General features: G+C 55.0%; 1 protein-coding gene across 1 annotated transcript; it reads right to left on the bottom strand.

The window, feature by feature from the left end:
* Positions 1-6,524: 6,524 nt before the first annotated feature.
* FOXD2 (forkhead box D2) lies at positions 6,525-7,931 on the bottom strand. Its single transcript, XM_050306892.1, is given in 4 exon segments — positions 6,525-7,096; positions 7,098-7,141; positions 7,144-7,380; positions 7,383-7,931. Coding segments are annotated over 4 exon segments (1,329 nt in total). The 5' UTR covers positions 7,930-7,931; the 3' UTR covers positions 6,525-6,595.
* Positions 7,932-15,977: the final 8,046 nt, after the last annotated feature.

The raw sequence follows: 15,977 nt of genomic DNA, 5'->3' as shown, positions 1-15,977 counted from the left end.
TACTAACGAAAGAGGAATCTAATTTCACGTAAAAGGCGACTTAAAGCAGGGAAACGAAATATAAACGAAACAGATAAAGACGGCCCCAAAAAAGAGCTTCTCTGCCACCCTGTGAAATGGAGCCCAAACCTCGGTAACCAGAAAAGATCGAGGAGTGGGAGAAACACCACCAAAACGGTTATTAGCACCATCTCAAGGCACTGGCATGAGATCTCCCATCTAGAAACCGACAGACAAACTCATGACACTCTGTAGGTCTCCCGCCCGACCTCTCATGGGGGAGATTATCTCCCTTACAGGTTTTCATCCAGCCCTGGCATACCGAGAGGGAGACGAATATGATTCACGCCATAGCCATATACCTAATTTACCGGGATCCCGGGGGAATGGATGCGGGCAGCCAGGGCGGTTAGGAAGGCGAGGAATCCCGCCTGCCCGCGGCCGGGAAAGGCCACCGTGCTCCGGGTTGCTCGGTACCGGCTGCCCAGAGGGACCGAGCCCCTTCCCGGTCCACGGGCGGGCACATCCCGGTACCGTCGGCCCGAGGAGACGATAGCATCTGGATGATGAGGGAAGATCGGAAACGCGCGGTCAGACCCTGCCGCGAATAGGTTTTGTCCCGTCCTGGATCTCAGAGTCACCTGTTGCAGCCACGGGCTTGGAGTGCCAAGGTGCATCCTATTTAATAAAAGAATAAAATGCGAAGTGGCGCCGCAGGGCCGTGGGGGCCAGTCCGAGCCCTGGGGTAGCGGGCACCGGCACACGCTCACCCCTGATACCCCGCATGGGCGGGGAACTTAGCGTTACCCCCGGTAAATGCACCGACGGCCAGTGAAAAGGGGGTGTAGGAGCGTGAGCTCCGGGCTCCTGGGCTCCAGAAAACGCGCCTTGAGTCCCCGCAGCCCACCGGGCACAGGGAGGGGAATCGCTGAGCCCAGAGAGGGGGTCCGCCTGTATCTCCCCTGGTTCAGTGGAGACTGGACTCCTCTCTCTGCGGCCAAACAAGAGATTCCCAGGAGTGGGCATTGCTGCAAACCTCCTGGAGAGAGCGGGAGAGCGGCTCTCGATGGACTCGAAAGGAAGTGGGTGAGACAGGAGAGACAGTCACGGAGATAAAGGGGGAGGAAAAAAGAAAGAGGGAGAAAGAGGAAAAGAGGGGGAAAGAGAGTAGAAGCAAACGAAACAGATAAATAAAAGGAGTCAAGAAGAGTAAGAGCAAAAGAGAGAGAAAAAAAAAGGAAAGGGAGAAAGATGAAAAAGAAGAGAGAGAAAGAGAATAAAACAAAACAAAATAAATTAACATTGGGTAAAGAGGGAGAAAGAGTGGAAAAGCAAAACGCAAAAGGATTTAACAGGGAGGGGAGATACAAAAAGAGAAAAATAAAAAGGGAAACAGAAAGCAAGTGAAAAAAACCACAGGCACATAGAAGAGCGGTATAGAGAAAAGGAGAAAGAAAGAAAGAAAACGAGGGAAAGAGAAAAATAAACACGGAAAGAAGGAAAGGAGGGAAGAAAGAAGGAATAAAGAAATAAGAGGTGAAAATTATAAAGGAGGAAGAAAAAGTAAAAATAATAATTAAAAAAAAAAAAACAGCGGAGGAGAAAGAAAAGGCGAGAAAGAGAAGGAAGAATGTAAAGACGATCCGTAGTCCGGGAGGTGAAGGGAGAGCGCCGAGCCCCAGCTCCTCTCCTCGCCTGACAGACAAGCAGAGGGGCGAGTGCAGGTCCCTGACCTACCGCGAACATCTCGAGGAGGATTTCAAAAGCACCAACTTAATTTCTAAAGCAATTTTCCTGCGGCTGAATCGGCTGCGACAGCTCTTCCCGCCCTCTCCAGATCGGAAAATGGGAATTTTTTTTTTTTTTTTAAACCTTGTTTCTCTACGTTCTGCGCGGGAAATGAAAAAAGCGAAAGAGATATGAGGAGGGAAATAAGATGCTGGAGGGCAGCTATTTTCCAAAGTTACGAGACAGGAAAATGTTTTCAGGTCGGGCACTGGGGCACAGGCATATTGGGCGTTATTATTAAATCCTAAATTCACCGTGAAAATGGGAGTTTCTGCGCAGTCACAAGGAAAGGCCAGGGCAGTCCCGGAGGAAAGATCGAACTATTGGAAAAGATGCTCTTGATGTCTAAAGGTGGTTTCTATAATCCAGGTTGATTTATTTTTGTTCGGGGCTGCGAGAAACTAGAAAGAGAAAACAAAAAAACTACCGGAGAAAGGAATAAGATCTTGACCTTTCCTAATTCTCCAAATCGGCAGTAATGGAAAGCAGAAGGTGCCAGGGGAGGAGGCAGGAGCTGAGGGCCGAGCGGGCGGTGCAGCGGGGTCGGCCGGGCCGGGGTCCCGCACCCGCAGCCGGTGAGGGAAGAACCACTCGCTTCCCTCCTCGGGATCCGCACCACTTAACACAGGCTTAGTTAAGCGAAAGCAGAGAAAGAAATTACACACACACAGCCCTCCCGCTGTGGTCCCGACGGGGATATTCCGGGGCAGGATCGTTTTATCCCGCCCCGACAAACCCGAGGAGAATCCCCCGTTTTCCGCCTCTCCCGGCCTGCGCACACACGGAAATCCGCCGAGAAGTAACTACGCTGAAAGCATCGCAGTTTTGTTACCATCCCTTAATCTGGCATATAGAAAGCAGGGGAGTGGGGGCTCATTAAAGAATAAAAAGAAAATCATCTCCACAGATGTGTGACCAAAGCCAAAGCAAGGCAGGGGAACCCGCATCCCCCCAGTCCTACTCGGAAACAGCCGCCGAGCGGAAAGGAAGAGAGCAAAAACCCAAAAGCTGCAGAAAGGGATCGGGCTCGCGGAGTGCTTTGCCCGGGGTTTAGCACGGACAAAACCAGCCACCGAATGCAGCCCCGAGAACCGAGAGATTCTCCTACGGACGGGACGGAAGGGAAGTGCCAGGTCGCCTTTTTGGCTAGGGACTCCCTAGCAGCGACTGCAACAGCTAATTATTTTCTTTTCAGTGCTCGGTTATTGCTGGTGTCCTCCCCGCCTCCCCTCCAATAAATAAATAAAACCCTCCTTTAGGCAGCGAGGCGTGAAAAATGATCCTCGCTGAACGCTTAAAAATAATGTCCCGTGAAGATCGAGGCCACGGAGCCAACCAGCCCCGTAATTAGGGGCCATTATTCGTCCTGCCTCGCCGAGGCAAGACTTCTCCCGAACCCCCCGAGCCGAGCCCGGCCAGGGCATTCTGGACCCCGTGGAGACCCTCGGGTCTTTCCCCGCCACCCCCCGCTCCGGCGGACAGGGGAGAGCCAGTTCCCTGGGGTCTCCGCCGCTCTCCCCTCGCCACCTCCCCGAGCGACGCAGATACTTGTAGGCGGCGTGAGTCTGTTCTGGGCACGGAATAAGCTGGGGTCCTTCAGGGAAATCTAGGGAGTGGGGAAAATTCTAATTTTAGAGGCGCTTGGGGATCTTCCCTCCAAAATAAAACCGCGCCGGTGCTGGCAGCCCCCGCGGGCCCCGGGGAACCGAGCCCGACCCTTCCTGCGTGGGTACCGCGACTCCCGATTAAGAGGGGAAAATCCCCCCGCTACCAAGTCAGTTCAGCTTCAGTCTCGGCCGGCGACCGCGGCTTAAAAAACCACAACGACTCTGCAAGGCAAAAGGAGATGAACGGAGCCGGGGAAAGGTGTCCCAGATCCCCCTCCAGAGCCCCCTCCCCTGAGCGTGTGGGGGCAGGGGGGCTCTCCAGGGAAACACCGCTTCCCTGTAGAGAGGACCCCCCTCCATCCCTCCAAACCCTGAGACCACCAACTTGGAGAACCCCTTGCACCAGCGGGACTGCAGGGGCCACACGCCTCCTTCATCCCTACGGGCACCGACTGCTATTTCTTATCCGCTCTTGCCACCCTTGGCTCCTTTTCTTCCTGCACTTCGCAAACAGACAAGCCAAAAATTATTAAAAATCGCTACTTTATATTAAAATAACCAGCCCCCCCTTCTTCCAGGCGCACAACCACCACCCAGCCTCGCTGCACATCGCTTTCTTCCCTCGGATCCCTTCTCCTCAAAGCAGGCTCGGTTATTAAAGGAGGCTGAACAAAGATAGCCCCGAGAGCAGCTATCAGCGCATTTTAACTTCATCAAAGACTTCGAGGGAGAGGGAGAGGAGGGGTCTGGCACCTTCTAGTAATGAGCTTGTCAGGAACACCCCTGCCAGAGCAATTGAACAATTTGCACACAAGCAAAAGAAAAGGAGAGGGGAGGGAGGGAGGGAGGAAGGGGAAATGCTACAAAAGCCCCTTCAATTTCCAACCATGTGCTTGGCAATCTGGAAAATAGATTCATTGGCCTCCTCTTTTCTCCCATGTCGAGTCTTGTAGCCCCTTTTGTAGGAGCTGGACATGAAAGGGAGACAACCAAGTGCCGGACACGAAGATCGCTTTTCAAAAGCAAATGTGTGTGAAGGCGAGATGTGAGACCGCTCGCTGCGGGGAGGCGGCACGTTCAGGAACAACATCAACAAACTGCGCGGAGGTTCGAGGTGGCACAGACAGAGGCAGAGGACAAAAAGGGGATGGGGAGGGGGAGAAGGAGAAAAGCAAAGCTGATCCTCCCTGCTCCCCCGGCGCACACCGCCCGGCTCCTGCCTGAGCCCCGGCGGGCCCCGCACAAAGCCCCGCTCGCCCAGGGACCGGCTCCGTCCCCCGCTCCCTGCCTCGTACGTCTCAGCTTTTTTTTTTTTCTTTTTCTGCTTCTTCAGCTGGCTGCCCGGTCAGAAAGGCCTCGATTCTTTCGATCAGGGTCCCTGCCAACAAACAAACCAAAGAGCCACGTTTGGTCCCTGAAATAAATAAATGGGGGGGGGAGAGAAGAGGGGGGAGTTTGGAGGAGAAGGGAGCGCTTTAAGATGTTTATTTACTTTGTAAGTTGTTGCAAAATTTAGGCAGAGATCAAGTTTCATTCAGTCATTCAAATGCTGCAGGCCCAAGGGGGACGTGTGTGCGGGGGGGAACCCTCCAACTTATTTTCTCATGTGTCAACTTTTCCAAACAAAATAAAAGGAGGTGGAGGGGCGGCGGAGGGGAGCGGTGGGGGGAGAGGGAGGGGGAAGAATAAGGGACAACCTTTCTCCCGGCCCCCACCTCTTTCCCCCTGGAAACACGCAGGGTTTTGGTTTCTGGGTGTCCCTTTTTTTTTTTTTTTTTCACTGGCAGTCACCAAAATCAGGGAAATTTTAAAAAATTAAATAAAATTAACAAAAAATAAAATATATATCCGGGGATCCTTTCCCTTGTAGGCCCGTGGACACACAGCGGGCACCTCCCCCGTGGCCCTGGCGGTGTGGCAGCCCGCAGGGGAGGGCAGGGAGGCAGCGCGGAGCAGCCCCGGCCGCGGAGGGGCCGCTCAGCCCCTGCCGAGCACCCGAGTGTCGCCGGCCCGAGCCACTCGCTTCCCCGAGGCCCGAGCGGGACTCTCGGCTCTCAGCGTGACAAAGGACATCGCAAAGAACGGTTTGGATTATTATTACCTTTTTTTTTTTTTTTTTTTTTTAACCAGGTCACAAACATTTATTAATTTACACCAACGGTGGACAAAATTCTGTTGCCTTTTCCACATCAAATTATTCACAGATTCTCTCAATAAAATAGATATGACGGATGCACAACCAGTGAAGAGTTAACTGGACTCCGCTCATTAGCTCCCGAATAATCTATATACAAATAATTACCAATACACCAAAAAACCCACGCACGGAGGGGGTGGGAAAACTGGGATAAAAAAAAAAAAAAAAGTAGTATGGGAATTTTCCAAACTTCCTGACGGATCGGATTTTCTTTTAAACGTGCATTTGACTGTCTCATTGGGGGAGGAAAAAAAGAAAAAGGAAAAAAAAAAAAGGAAAAAAATAAACCACGGTCCTGAGTTTCACCGACTTTTCTTCTTAAAAATAAAGTAACCTTAAACAGTGCCTTTTAAAACCAAACCCGAAGCTTCAAAGAAACTAAAAATAAGATCGAACCATTGAAACATTTTCTTTGAGAGCAGGGGAGAGACAGACACACATGGCAAAACCACCCGGGAGAGAGACTTGCAAGAACAAAAACGGGTTCGCTGCGACCAGGGGCATCCGCAACTCCCCTGGCCGCTTTCCCAGGTGATTTGGGGGACCCCCGCGGAAAACCCGCACCTCTCAAAGGAAACGTTTCCCACTCTTAGACCATTTCGTTCTTAACGTGCCCCCCCTTCACTCTTCGCAAGGCGTTGAGTGTTCAACCAGCCCAGGTCCCAGCTTATGTTACGGCCACTTTATAAATACGCTTTGGCGTTTCTGGGACCAAATCGCGTTATTCTTTCCCTCCTCCCACCCTCCCGATTTATTGATTTTTTTTTTTTTCCCCCGAGCAAAGAGAGACAAACAGATCTGGATGCCACTGAGCCTGGAAGTAAAGTAAAAATTAAAAAAAAAAATATTTCCTACCTTAAAACACAACAGAAGGAGATCGGGGAGGGGGGACACGGGGAGAGGGAAGGGGAGCAGTTTCGGAGGAAGGGGGAGAGCTGGAAAGGGGCCGTTTGCTTCGCGACTCTCCCCCCCTCTCCTCCCCTTCCCCAGTCCCCCGCACACTTTAAAAATGACAGCTGCTGAGGGTTGTGATTTTACTGGAAAAGTTCTGGGCCGGCTGGAGGAGCGGCTCGTGTGCCAGGCTGACCTGGGGCTGTGCCGGGGCCAAGGCGGGGCTGAGCACGGCCAGGACCTGTGCCGGGGGGCCCGCCTGGCCGGCGGGGTAGGGCGCGGCGGGCGCAACGCTGGGGTTGGTACTGGGCGGCGGGGGCACGGCCCCCCCGATGATGTTGTCTATGGAAAAAGAGGGCCGGGAGGGGTGGTTGGTGCCGCCGCTGCCGCCGCCGCCGCCGGCGGGCGAGGGGTCCGGCTTGAGGGTCTGGAGGAGGGCGGCGGGCAGGGCGGTGGGGCTCAGCTGAGGGTGGTAGAAGGACTTCCTGCAGTTCAGCTCGCCGCCCAGGAAGGAGGGCAGCCCCGAGGCGGCGGAGAAGACGGAGGCGGCGGCGGGAGGCGGCGGAGCCGGTAACGGGCAGTGAGGCGCCGGGAAGGGGAAGGCGCCCGCGGCGCCGCCGCCTCCGCCGCCGGGGTGGTGGTGGTGGTGGTGGGGGTAGCCCTGGAGCTGCAGGCCGTAGTTGTAGCCGTAGGGTCCGTAGGCGAAGCCGGGCAGGAAGGCGGCGGGGTCGGCGGCCCCGGCCCGCAGCAGCAGCTCGGGGTGCGGCGGGTGCAGCTGCTGCTGCCGCTTGAAGCGCTTTCGGCGGCGCAAGAAGCTCCCGTTATCGAACATGTCGGCGGACTCGGGGTCCAGCGTCCAGTAGTTGCCCTTGCCCGGGTTGCCGGGCTCCCGGGGATCTTGACGAAGCAGTCGTTGAGGGAGAGGTTGTGGCGGATGCTGTTCTGCCAGGCGGGGAACTTCTCCCGGTAGTACGGAAAGCGCCCGCTGATGAACTCGCAGATCTCACTGAGCGTCAGCCTCTTCTTGGGGCTCTGTAGGATGGCCATGGTGATGAGGGCGATGTAGGAGTAGGGCGGCTTCACCAGCGGGTTCTTCCCCCCCGCGCCGCCGCTGCCCGCGGGCGCCTTGTCCCCGGGCGCGGCGCCGCGGGCGCAGGCGGGCTCGGAGCCGCCGGCGGGGGACAGGCGCTCCGGGGACCCCCCCATGCGCGCCTTGGCGGCCCCGCTCCGCGGCAGCGCCAGCCCCAGCGGATCGCCGCCGTCCTCCTCGTCCTCCTCCTCCTCCTCGTCCTCGTCGTCGTCCTCCTCCTCGCTGTACTTGCCCCCATCCTGGGGCGGGCCCACCACGTCGATATCCGCGTCCTCCACCTCGGAGAGCGGCTCTTCCTCCGGGGAGCGCTCGGACATGATCCCGCAGCCGCCGCCGCCGCTGCTGCCCAAAGTCATTGTTGTGCGGCCGGGGCGGCCAGGGCCAGGCTCCCCACCTAGCGGCGGCTCCAGGATGGGCCCGGGGCCGTGCCGGAGGGCTGCGGCCGCCGCTGGGACTCCGCGCCCCGGCGCCGCCGCTCCGCTCCGCGCCCCGCTCGCCGCGCCGCTGCTGGCGGGGCCGCGGTGGTGGCTGCGGGGTGGTGGCTGCGGAGGGAGGGGCGGCGGAGGGGCGCGGGGCGGGGGCGGAGGGAACGGGGCGCCCGTGGGCTGGGCAGGGAGCTTGGGAGCAGCGATAATAAATAATGGTGATAATGATAATAAAAGGAGAGAAACGGGGGGAAAAAAAGAAAGGAAAAAAGAAAGAAAGGGGAAAAAAAGTGGGTTTTGCGGCGGCTCCGCGCCTAGCTGGGGGGAAGGGAGGGGGAGGGAGGGGCAGGGGAAGAGGGAGGGGGGAGGGCAGAAGTGGGGAAGGCGGCTCCCCCCTCCCCACCCCTCCCGAGCTGGGACCCGGTGGAAACGCTCCCACACTGCGCCTGCTGCCAGCGCTCCCCAGGCCTTTATACGGCCGCCCCGGCATCACGTGGCGCCCGCTGCAGCCCCCTCGGGGCACGGAGAGGGGCTGCCCGGCCCAGCCCGGTCCCCGGGGAGTGTGTTCCCCGCCCGGGATGCTTTCGAGGAAAGGCGCTGCCCATTCCCCTGGCGCTCGGTTGCCCCCGGCTTCGTCTGGAGTCGATTGCTTCAGGAGAGGGGGTCGGCGCTGGGTAAAGCCCCTCCCCGCTCCTAGTGCCCCGCGGTGCTGGAGGCTCGCAGAGCCCATTCCTGCGGGATGCGACGGCCGGGGGTCCCCGGAGGGTCCCCTTCTTCCCTCGAGGGCTACCCATCCCCGAGTCTGGGCCCTGAGCTGCAAACCTCCAGCGGTCTCACCGACAGGCAACCCTCACTCCGCCAGGACCGAACCCTCGGCCCCTCTGAGGGGTCGTGTGAATTTGGGGATCCTCGCTCCCCTTCTCACGTCACCGACGCGTCACCGAGCCCGGGACACCCTGCCTGGAAACCCGCCTCGCCCGAGGGCTCGCACGGCCCGCACCCGCGGAAAGGATGCTGCCGCCCGGCAGGTGCGGGGCGGAAGGCGAGCGGTAGCGCTCAGTCAACCCTCTCCCCACGCGAGAAATAACCAAAGCAAAGGCTGCGTGTGTCCTCGGAGTGCTGGGACGGCACCCGAGTCTCGCACCTCCGCCCGGCGAGGCTGGCTCGGCCGGGTACCACTTTCCGAGGCGGCCCACCCGCCGCTCGTCCAGGCCCCAGGAACCCTTGGGAAAGGGGAGTATCCTGCGGCCTCGGGATCGCCTGTCTGCCGCCCTCCTGCCTCCCCTCCCCAGCGGCTGGCAGGCAGGAGGTGGCGGGCAGCGTACACCCACCCACCTTGCCGCGGGCTGCAGGCGAAGCGGGAGGATTTCGCTGTAAACAGAGTCCCCCAAGGCCCCTCAGAGTCACAGAAGTTCCCCCGCGTGTGGCAGAGCCCCGCTTCCCTGCTTGCAGCCGCCCTAGTGCAGTTTGGGGGACACGTCCACAGCTGAAACCGCCCACCCCATGTCCCGTGGGTGGCAGTGGCAGCAGGTTGATCCCATCTCTGCCGCGGACACGCCGAACCACGCTCTCAATGTTAGTTTTGGTTTGGTTTGTTCTTGTTTGGTTGGTTTTTGTTGTTTTTTTTTTCCCCGTGGAGGCTCTGGAAACACGTAACCGCTTTCCCGGGGGAGGATGCTTGGGAAGGGAGGAAGGGGATGGGTTCCTCCAAGGGGGTACCATGAGGAGATGTCCCCCCGTTAGGGCCGCGTTCGGCAGTGTGAGAATCCGCGGTGATGAATTGCCAGTCTCTGCCGTTAACAGGTGCGAGCATTTGGCGATAAAATCTCCAGCACTAATACCGGGGAGCCGGGCCAAACAGCTGCGCGGCCCCGCTTCCAAATGCCGGTCACAATTACTCAAGCCCTAACGACTCGGTGCACAGGCTCGGCGAATTCGGGGGGACCCCGAGGAGAGGGCAGAAGCGGACATCTTCGCCCGCGCATCTCCAGTGGAAGCAGCGATTGCAGAGCCGGAGCCTCTGCGCGGTGCCGGTCACATCCTCTTTTCCCTCACCGCCAGCGTGGCCATCGAGGAGAATTTCTCGACCAGAGGGGAAAAAAAAGAGATGAATAAGTGTGCTGAGAGTTTCTCGGGAAGGTGGGAATTCTGTCCCGTGGGCGCGTGTCAGTTCTGGGGGAGCTTTCCTGAGCTTTCGCTTTTACACTTCAATGCTATTAACCTGCGTTTACAACACATTCGCATACATCTCCCCTTCATACATGTATGCATATATTTAACTAGACATACATTTATATTCTTTTATTTCTGATACATATTTTTTCCTATATATAATTAGCTAGCACGGAGAAAAGCTTCGGAGATGCCACATCTTTCCTACCGACATTGTTTAAACTCTCCATTCATCAGCCCGGTGGAAAGACGATGGGAAGAACAAATGGAAGAGAGCGGAGAGGGGAAAGACCCGAGCCGCTTTCCATTTTTATTAAGTAAAATAATAGTTATGCCTCTCCTACATAAACGAAAGTGTCATAAAAAATTCCGAAGCAGCTGCCAGAGATTTCGACCACACACACAACGGGGCGATTGAATTTCTGCTTGGTGCATTTCATGGCAGCGAGGAACCGCCGGGAGCTGCGCCTTGTGCCTCTGCAGGGCGGTGAAGGGGAGGGCAGGGAGGGGGCAGCAAAATGACGCGCTGCGAGTGGACGAGGGCAGAGGACATCGCCCGGGGGATGCTCCGGGGGGAAAGATGCTCAGCCGCCCCCGCGGCGCCCGGTCGCAGGGCGACTGTCTCCCGATCGCTCTGTCTAGAGGCTGTTCTCGCACGGCTCGAAGTGAAACAGATGTGGGTGTGTGCTGCCTGCTCCCGCAAACCCCCCCACCCTCGCCCTGCCCCCGCTGCCGGCTCCCCCCCCTGTCTGGAAGGGTGGGCAGACCGCGGGGGGAGCCCCCAGCAACGGGGGGCTCGGGTGGAGACGTTTGCTGCTCTACTCATGGTCACTGGGACCGCGACGAGGCCGAAAATGTAGAGAGGAGACGAGAAGGGTTGATCCGATGTGGCTGTTGATGGGATGCGGCCGGTGGCTTGTCCTGCTCCCGCCTGGACCTGGCTTTCCCCCTCAGCATCGCGCTTCCAGAGCGCCGCAGCTCGAGAAACAGCAAGTCCCGATCAGCCACCATCGACACGATTCCTGCCTGTTTCAAGTCACAATATTGTTCCCGTTGAAGTCGGAAACGAACCAAAATGAAAAGACAGTGAATGAGTCCTGCTCCCTCCATCTCCGAGCGGCTCCTGTTCGCCGAGGCAATCTTAGCCTCGGCTTTGCCACGCAAGATTGGCTGCAGAAACGAATCAAAACGAGAAAAAGTACCTAAACTACACCCGTCCCGAAATGATTTAGAAAAGGGAAACCCTGGACAGAAACAAACCAGATGGTCGGATCCCAGACACGGTGCACTCGCACACACACTCCCGCCTGTGCATCCACACACGGAGCGAGGGTTGTGTTTTAATGTGCGCCGGGGTAAGAAATGATGTGGTCTTCCGAAAGAGAAACACTATTGATCTACCCGACGAGATTGCCTTGTCATCGCCACGCCGATCCCTGGCGTGCAGGGCTCGGAGGGAAGCATTTTTCCTTGGGCAGATTTTTAATTTTTCCGCTCTCCTCTCTGCAGTATTTCCTTACAGACAGCCTCGCCTCCCGTTTGAACCCGACTCTGCTTTACATTTCACTTTAAACTGAGGAATCAAACGTGAGTGGGGCTGTGTGCTGGTGGAGTGGAGAAAGTCTCCAAAAAGTCTCAATAGTAGAGAAGAAAAATTAAATAAAGGCCGTCGGCCGATCATGATCATTTTTTTTTTTTCTTCTTAAAACTGATTTTCCCTGTCTTTCCTGCCTGTCTTAATGAGGTGTTTGATCCAGGCGTGTTGGGTAGGTGTTTGATGCCCTGCTGACGGCTTTAGCAGGTGATCCCCACGGCCGAACTTTGTCTCCATCCCTCATCCCCGGATCTCCCTGTGCCTCCGCCCGAGTCGGAGCCCCCTGCAAACTGCAAAACTGGCCGCAACGACCAGGCACTTTTTTTTCCCCCACAGGGAAAAACTCGTTCCCTGCCCATCCTCCGGGACCGTTGTTTGCCGGGGGATGTAGCAGAGGGCAGGGAGACCAAACCCCGGAGCACGGCGGGGTGCGATCACTGCTTCTGCCCTGGCACTGATCATGTCCGCGCCCAAGGGAGCTGCTCCTGCCGGAGCATCTCCCGGCGCGGGGGTTTAGCTGGGGGCAAAGCCCGGGAAAGCAAAACCCTTGGGCAGGGCAGAGGGTTCAGCTTCAGTCCAGCCCACTTTGATCCCAGACCCTTCGAGATGATCTGTTGGTTCTGTGATACATAATCGTTCTTGTTGCTTCTGTCGAGCAGCATCTAAATTCGTTTATTCTGATGAGAACCGCATCTACAAGTACCCCAAGGCTCAGTGATGGATTTCTCTGTATTACCTCGTTATCAAGCTTGGCTGACCTCTAACTTCTCTGAAAACATGAACAAGACAGACCTGCTGCTGCCTGGGCTGCCCCAGGGGGCTCTTTTTCCACTTATGTGATTTCCTTTGATATTATTTCTCTTCTTTCCATATCCAAGGCTCAGACCTTCAGTGCTCCCTACAGTTCAACCTTTTTACCAGTTCTATACTGCCAGCTCCCAGCTTGCAAAGATCAGTTTGCAGTCTGCACATCAAGAGCTCCCAGCGCAGGGGGGGGGGTTCAGTGGGAATGATGGTGACAGATAGTGACAGATAAATGAAATTCCCAATTTGGAAACCGGCGGAGCCAAGTGCCAATATCCATCCCTGCAGTGTTCAGATGTTGGACAGCTCGGTTTTGTTGACTTGGCTTTTCAAATGCAGGTGTCTCAAAGTCCACACCAAAAAAGGCCTGTATTCCAAAAAAGGCTTTTCCCAGGCACCCCATGTGCAGAGCTGAGCCCCCATGACACTTTGGAGAACAAATCTCCCTGTCTTTTCTGCTCCTCAGATGAGTGGGAAACGTCTTAAACACACATTGGTTTAGGTGCTGTTATTTGACTTTAGGACCCTAGTTTTGGGCTTGTAGTTCCAAAACTTTGTCTCCTGCTCTCTATTCATAATTGATCCCACCCCACGTGGGTTTGAAGCCCACTAGGCAAGGTCATACACAGCTTAACACTCAACTGATTAACTCTGGCTTGCTATAAGCTCTTTTTTTTAGTACCGTTCTTCAGCAATCTGACATGAAAAGAGATACATACACTTACATGACTCAGAGGAACACAACGATTTCAAGCCCTAAACCACCAGGTGCACTTTTGAAACCCACCAAAGCCAGCTCTCCTGGTTGCCATAAAAAACACATTAGCCAAAGGCCGATGCATGTGGAAGGCAATTATGCTCTGGCACATGGCAGTGTGTATAGAACAGCTTGGTAACTGTGCCTACCACACAAGAAAAAATATTCCTGTGAAAACAAGCCTGCTAAATCACTTCATTCTTCCCCAAATCCCCTGAAAATAGAAGGAAGAATTTTTACTTTTGTTTTTTTTGGGGTTTTGTTGTTTGGGTGGGTTTTTTTGTTTTGGAGGTGGGGGAAGGAGAGAGAGATATATGGGAGGGAATAATATTTTCCAAAAGCAGCTGCACCAGTGCAAGAAACTAAATAAACAGCCAGATCCACAATGATTTAGAAACTCATGATGAGGTTACTAAGTCCAGGTTTTCCATGTTAGCATCTGATCATGACAAACGTGTCCAGGAAATCCCTACTGCTGAGTTTTCTCCATTCAGCAGTTCGGCAGCCCATGCCCACCTCACCCACTAAGTTCACAAAAGTCCACTTCTGCCAGAAATGCCAGCTGAGAACCTTCAGCTTGGGGGCCAGAAGCAATACAAGGAGGGCCTTCAAAGGAGGAAATGACAGAGAAGGCAGAAATTTACTGGAATATACTTTGATTGATATAAAAATATTTCCTTTTTTTTTTTTTTTTTTTTTTTTTTGCATAGAAAAAGATTGGTGATAAGAGTCTTTGCATTCGTAAGTATCCAGCAATCTCCACCTAGGGATCAGGTTGAGGTGAATCTGCTGTATCCCTGTGAAAAATCAGCCCCGCAGTGCACATGCTGATATCTACAGATCTGCCTGGCAAAGGGGTTCATAAACATATTTTGCCCCTTAACCTCAAATGAGACTGCACAGGAATACACCACAGGGCTCCTTTTCCCTCATCGCATCTTGGGAAGGAGTTGAACAAACAGAGAGAAAAATTGCAACCTAAAGTATTTAGGGAAGGGAGGAGAAGTATCTCACACACGTAGAGGAGCAGAGGGAGAACCAAACCACTTAAACCTCTCCCTTTACTTGTTGAAAGACTACCAGGTAGAAAAATTATCAAACCTGGCACCACTTTAATAGTCTGGGGCTAAATCTTCACAGAAGGGTGAATCTCAGCTCTGTTTCCTCACCAGTGTATGGCTGTGGATGTTGATTCCTCCACTGCATCTACACCAGGTCACAGCCTCACCCCTCAGCCCAGCTTTGGCATTTCTACACCCCAGCAGCTCCTTCCTTCAAGTCCAAGACCCACAGTTAATCCCTGATTTGCACACTGGGACATGCAGCCCTGGTGCATCGCAGACTGACTTTGTGGCAGCACCAGTGTGGCTGCAAGGGACAGTTTTCCATCTCTATGGAACAGGTGCTCTGCAGCACACAGCAGGTAAAAGGGTCACACCAGAAACACATCCCCAGCATCTCCAAACTGGTGTGAACTTCTGTGCCTTTCTTCAAACCACTGGAAAAAATTGCTACCCCGAGCTGCAAAGGGCCAAGAGAGGGAAAGCCTGTCAACACACAGATTAAAATTAATCCAGCCACTCTGTGGGGGTTGAGGCTTCACATACACTCACATCCCCCTTCTTTCATTTACTGCAGGTAAGCCTCTCCTTAGTCTTGCTGGGAAGAGGAAACTGGATCACTCAGATTGAAGAAGCAACACTGAGGGCTGCCGAAGGAAAGGCTGATGTTTCAAGTCTGTCTTTATGTGTTTGGAAAGACCTGATTTCTTCAAGATGGATACTCAGCATCACCCAGCTAACCAGATCCCAACAACACTCAGTATAAAATGCCTTTTCCTTATTATAATTTCCCAGGCTTTTTTATAGTCTAGACACTGAACATTAAAATTATTATATAAGAGGACATAAGTTATCCATTCCCTGAAAATACATCGCTGGGGTCCTGCGGGGGAAGCAGGCTCGTGGGCTTCCCTCCCAGCGCAGAGATAAGCATGCCATCTAGAGGAAATCCCCTTTATTGCCAGGACTGGCAGCTGAAAATTATCCAATAAAGCATAATTAACCTCTGGCTCCAGAGAAAATCCTCCACCCGTGCTCTGCTGCTCTGAGCTGCGGCACAGGCATGCTGCAGCAGACTGGCGACGAGCTGAGGCATCGGGGCGGCTTGGGAAGGTCCTGAGTGCCTGAGGGACATCCCAGCCCACAGTGGCACATACTGGCCTGACCCTTCCTCGTGGGTGATGTCAGCTGCCCAGCCCCCCCCAAGTTTGGATGTAAAGGAGAAGAAGGCAATGTGGGTGTTTCCAGAGCACATGTCAGCACTAGAGGAAGGTGAGGAGACTGCACGTATGGCCAGATAAGAAGGATGTATGGATCACTTAATGCCCTCCAGTGGCTGCTAGCAGCAGTCCTGGACCATGGGTGCTGACTCCCGAGGCATAGGTGAGGTCTCAGGTGCACTAAAGGAGGCAGTGGTAGGGCCACCTCCCTCCCTAGCAGCTCCCTCCCTGTGGAGCACAGCCCTGGAGAGCCCTTGTGGGACAGATACGGGTGTGCAGAGTAGAGCTAGCAGTGGGGAGGGGGGGTCAGGCCTCCTGTGGGACAGATCCACGTGTCCACTCATTTTTCCTAAGGAAAAAGCTTACTGCCC

The sequence above is a fragment of the Myiozetetes cayanensis genome, unplaced genomic scaffold, assembly GCF_022539395.1.
Source record: "Myiozetetes cayanensis isolate MyiCay16 unplaced genomic scaffold, myiCay2020 scf12, whole genome shotgun sequence".
Lineage (NCBI taxonomy): Eukaryota > Metazoa > Chordata > Aves > Passeriformes > Tyrannidae > Myiozetetes > Myiozetetes cayanensis.
This window is presented reverse-complemented; position numbering and strand designations above follow the sequence as displayed.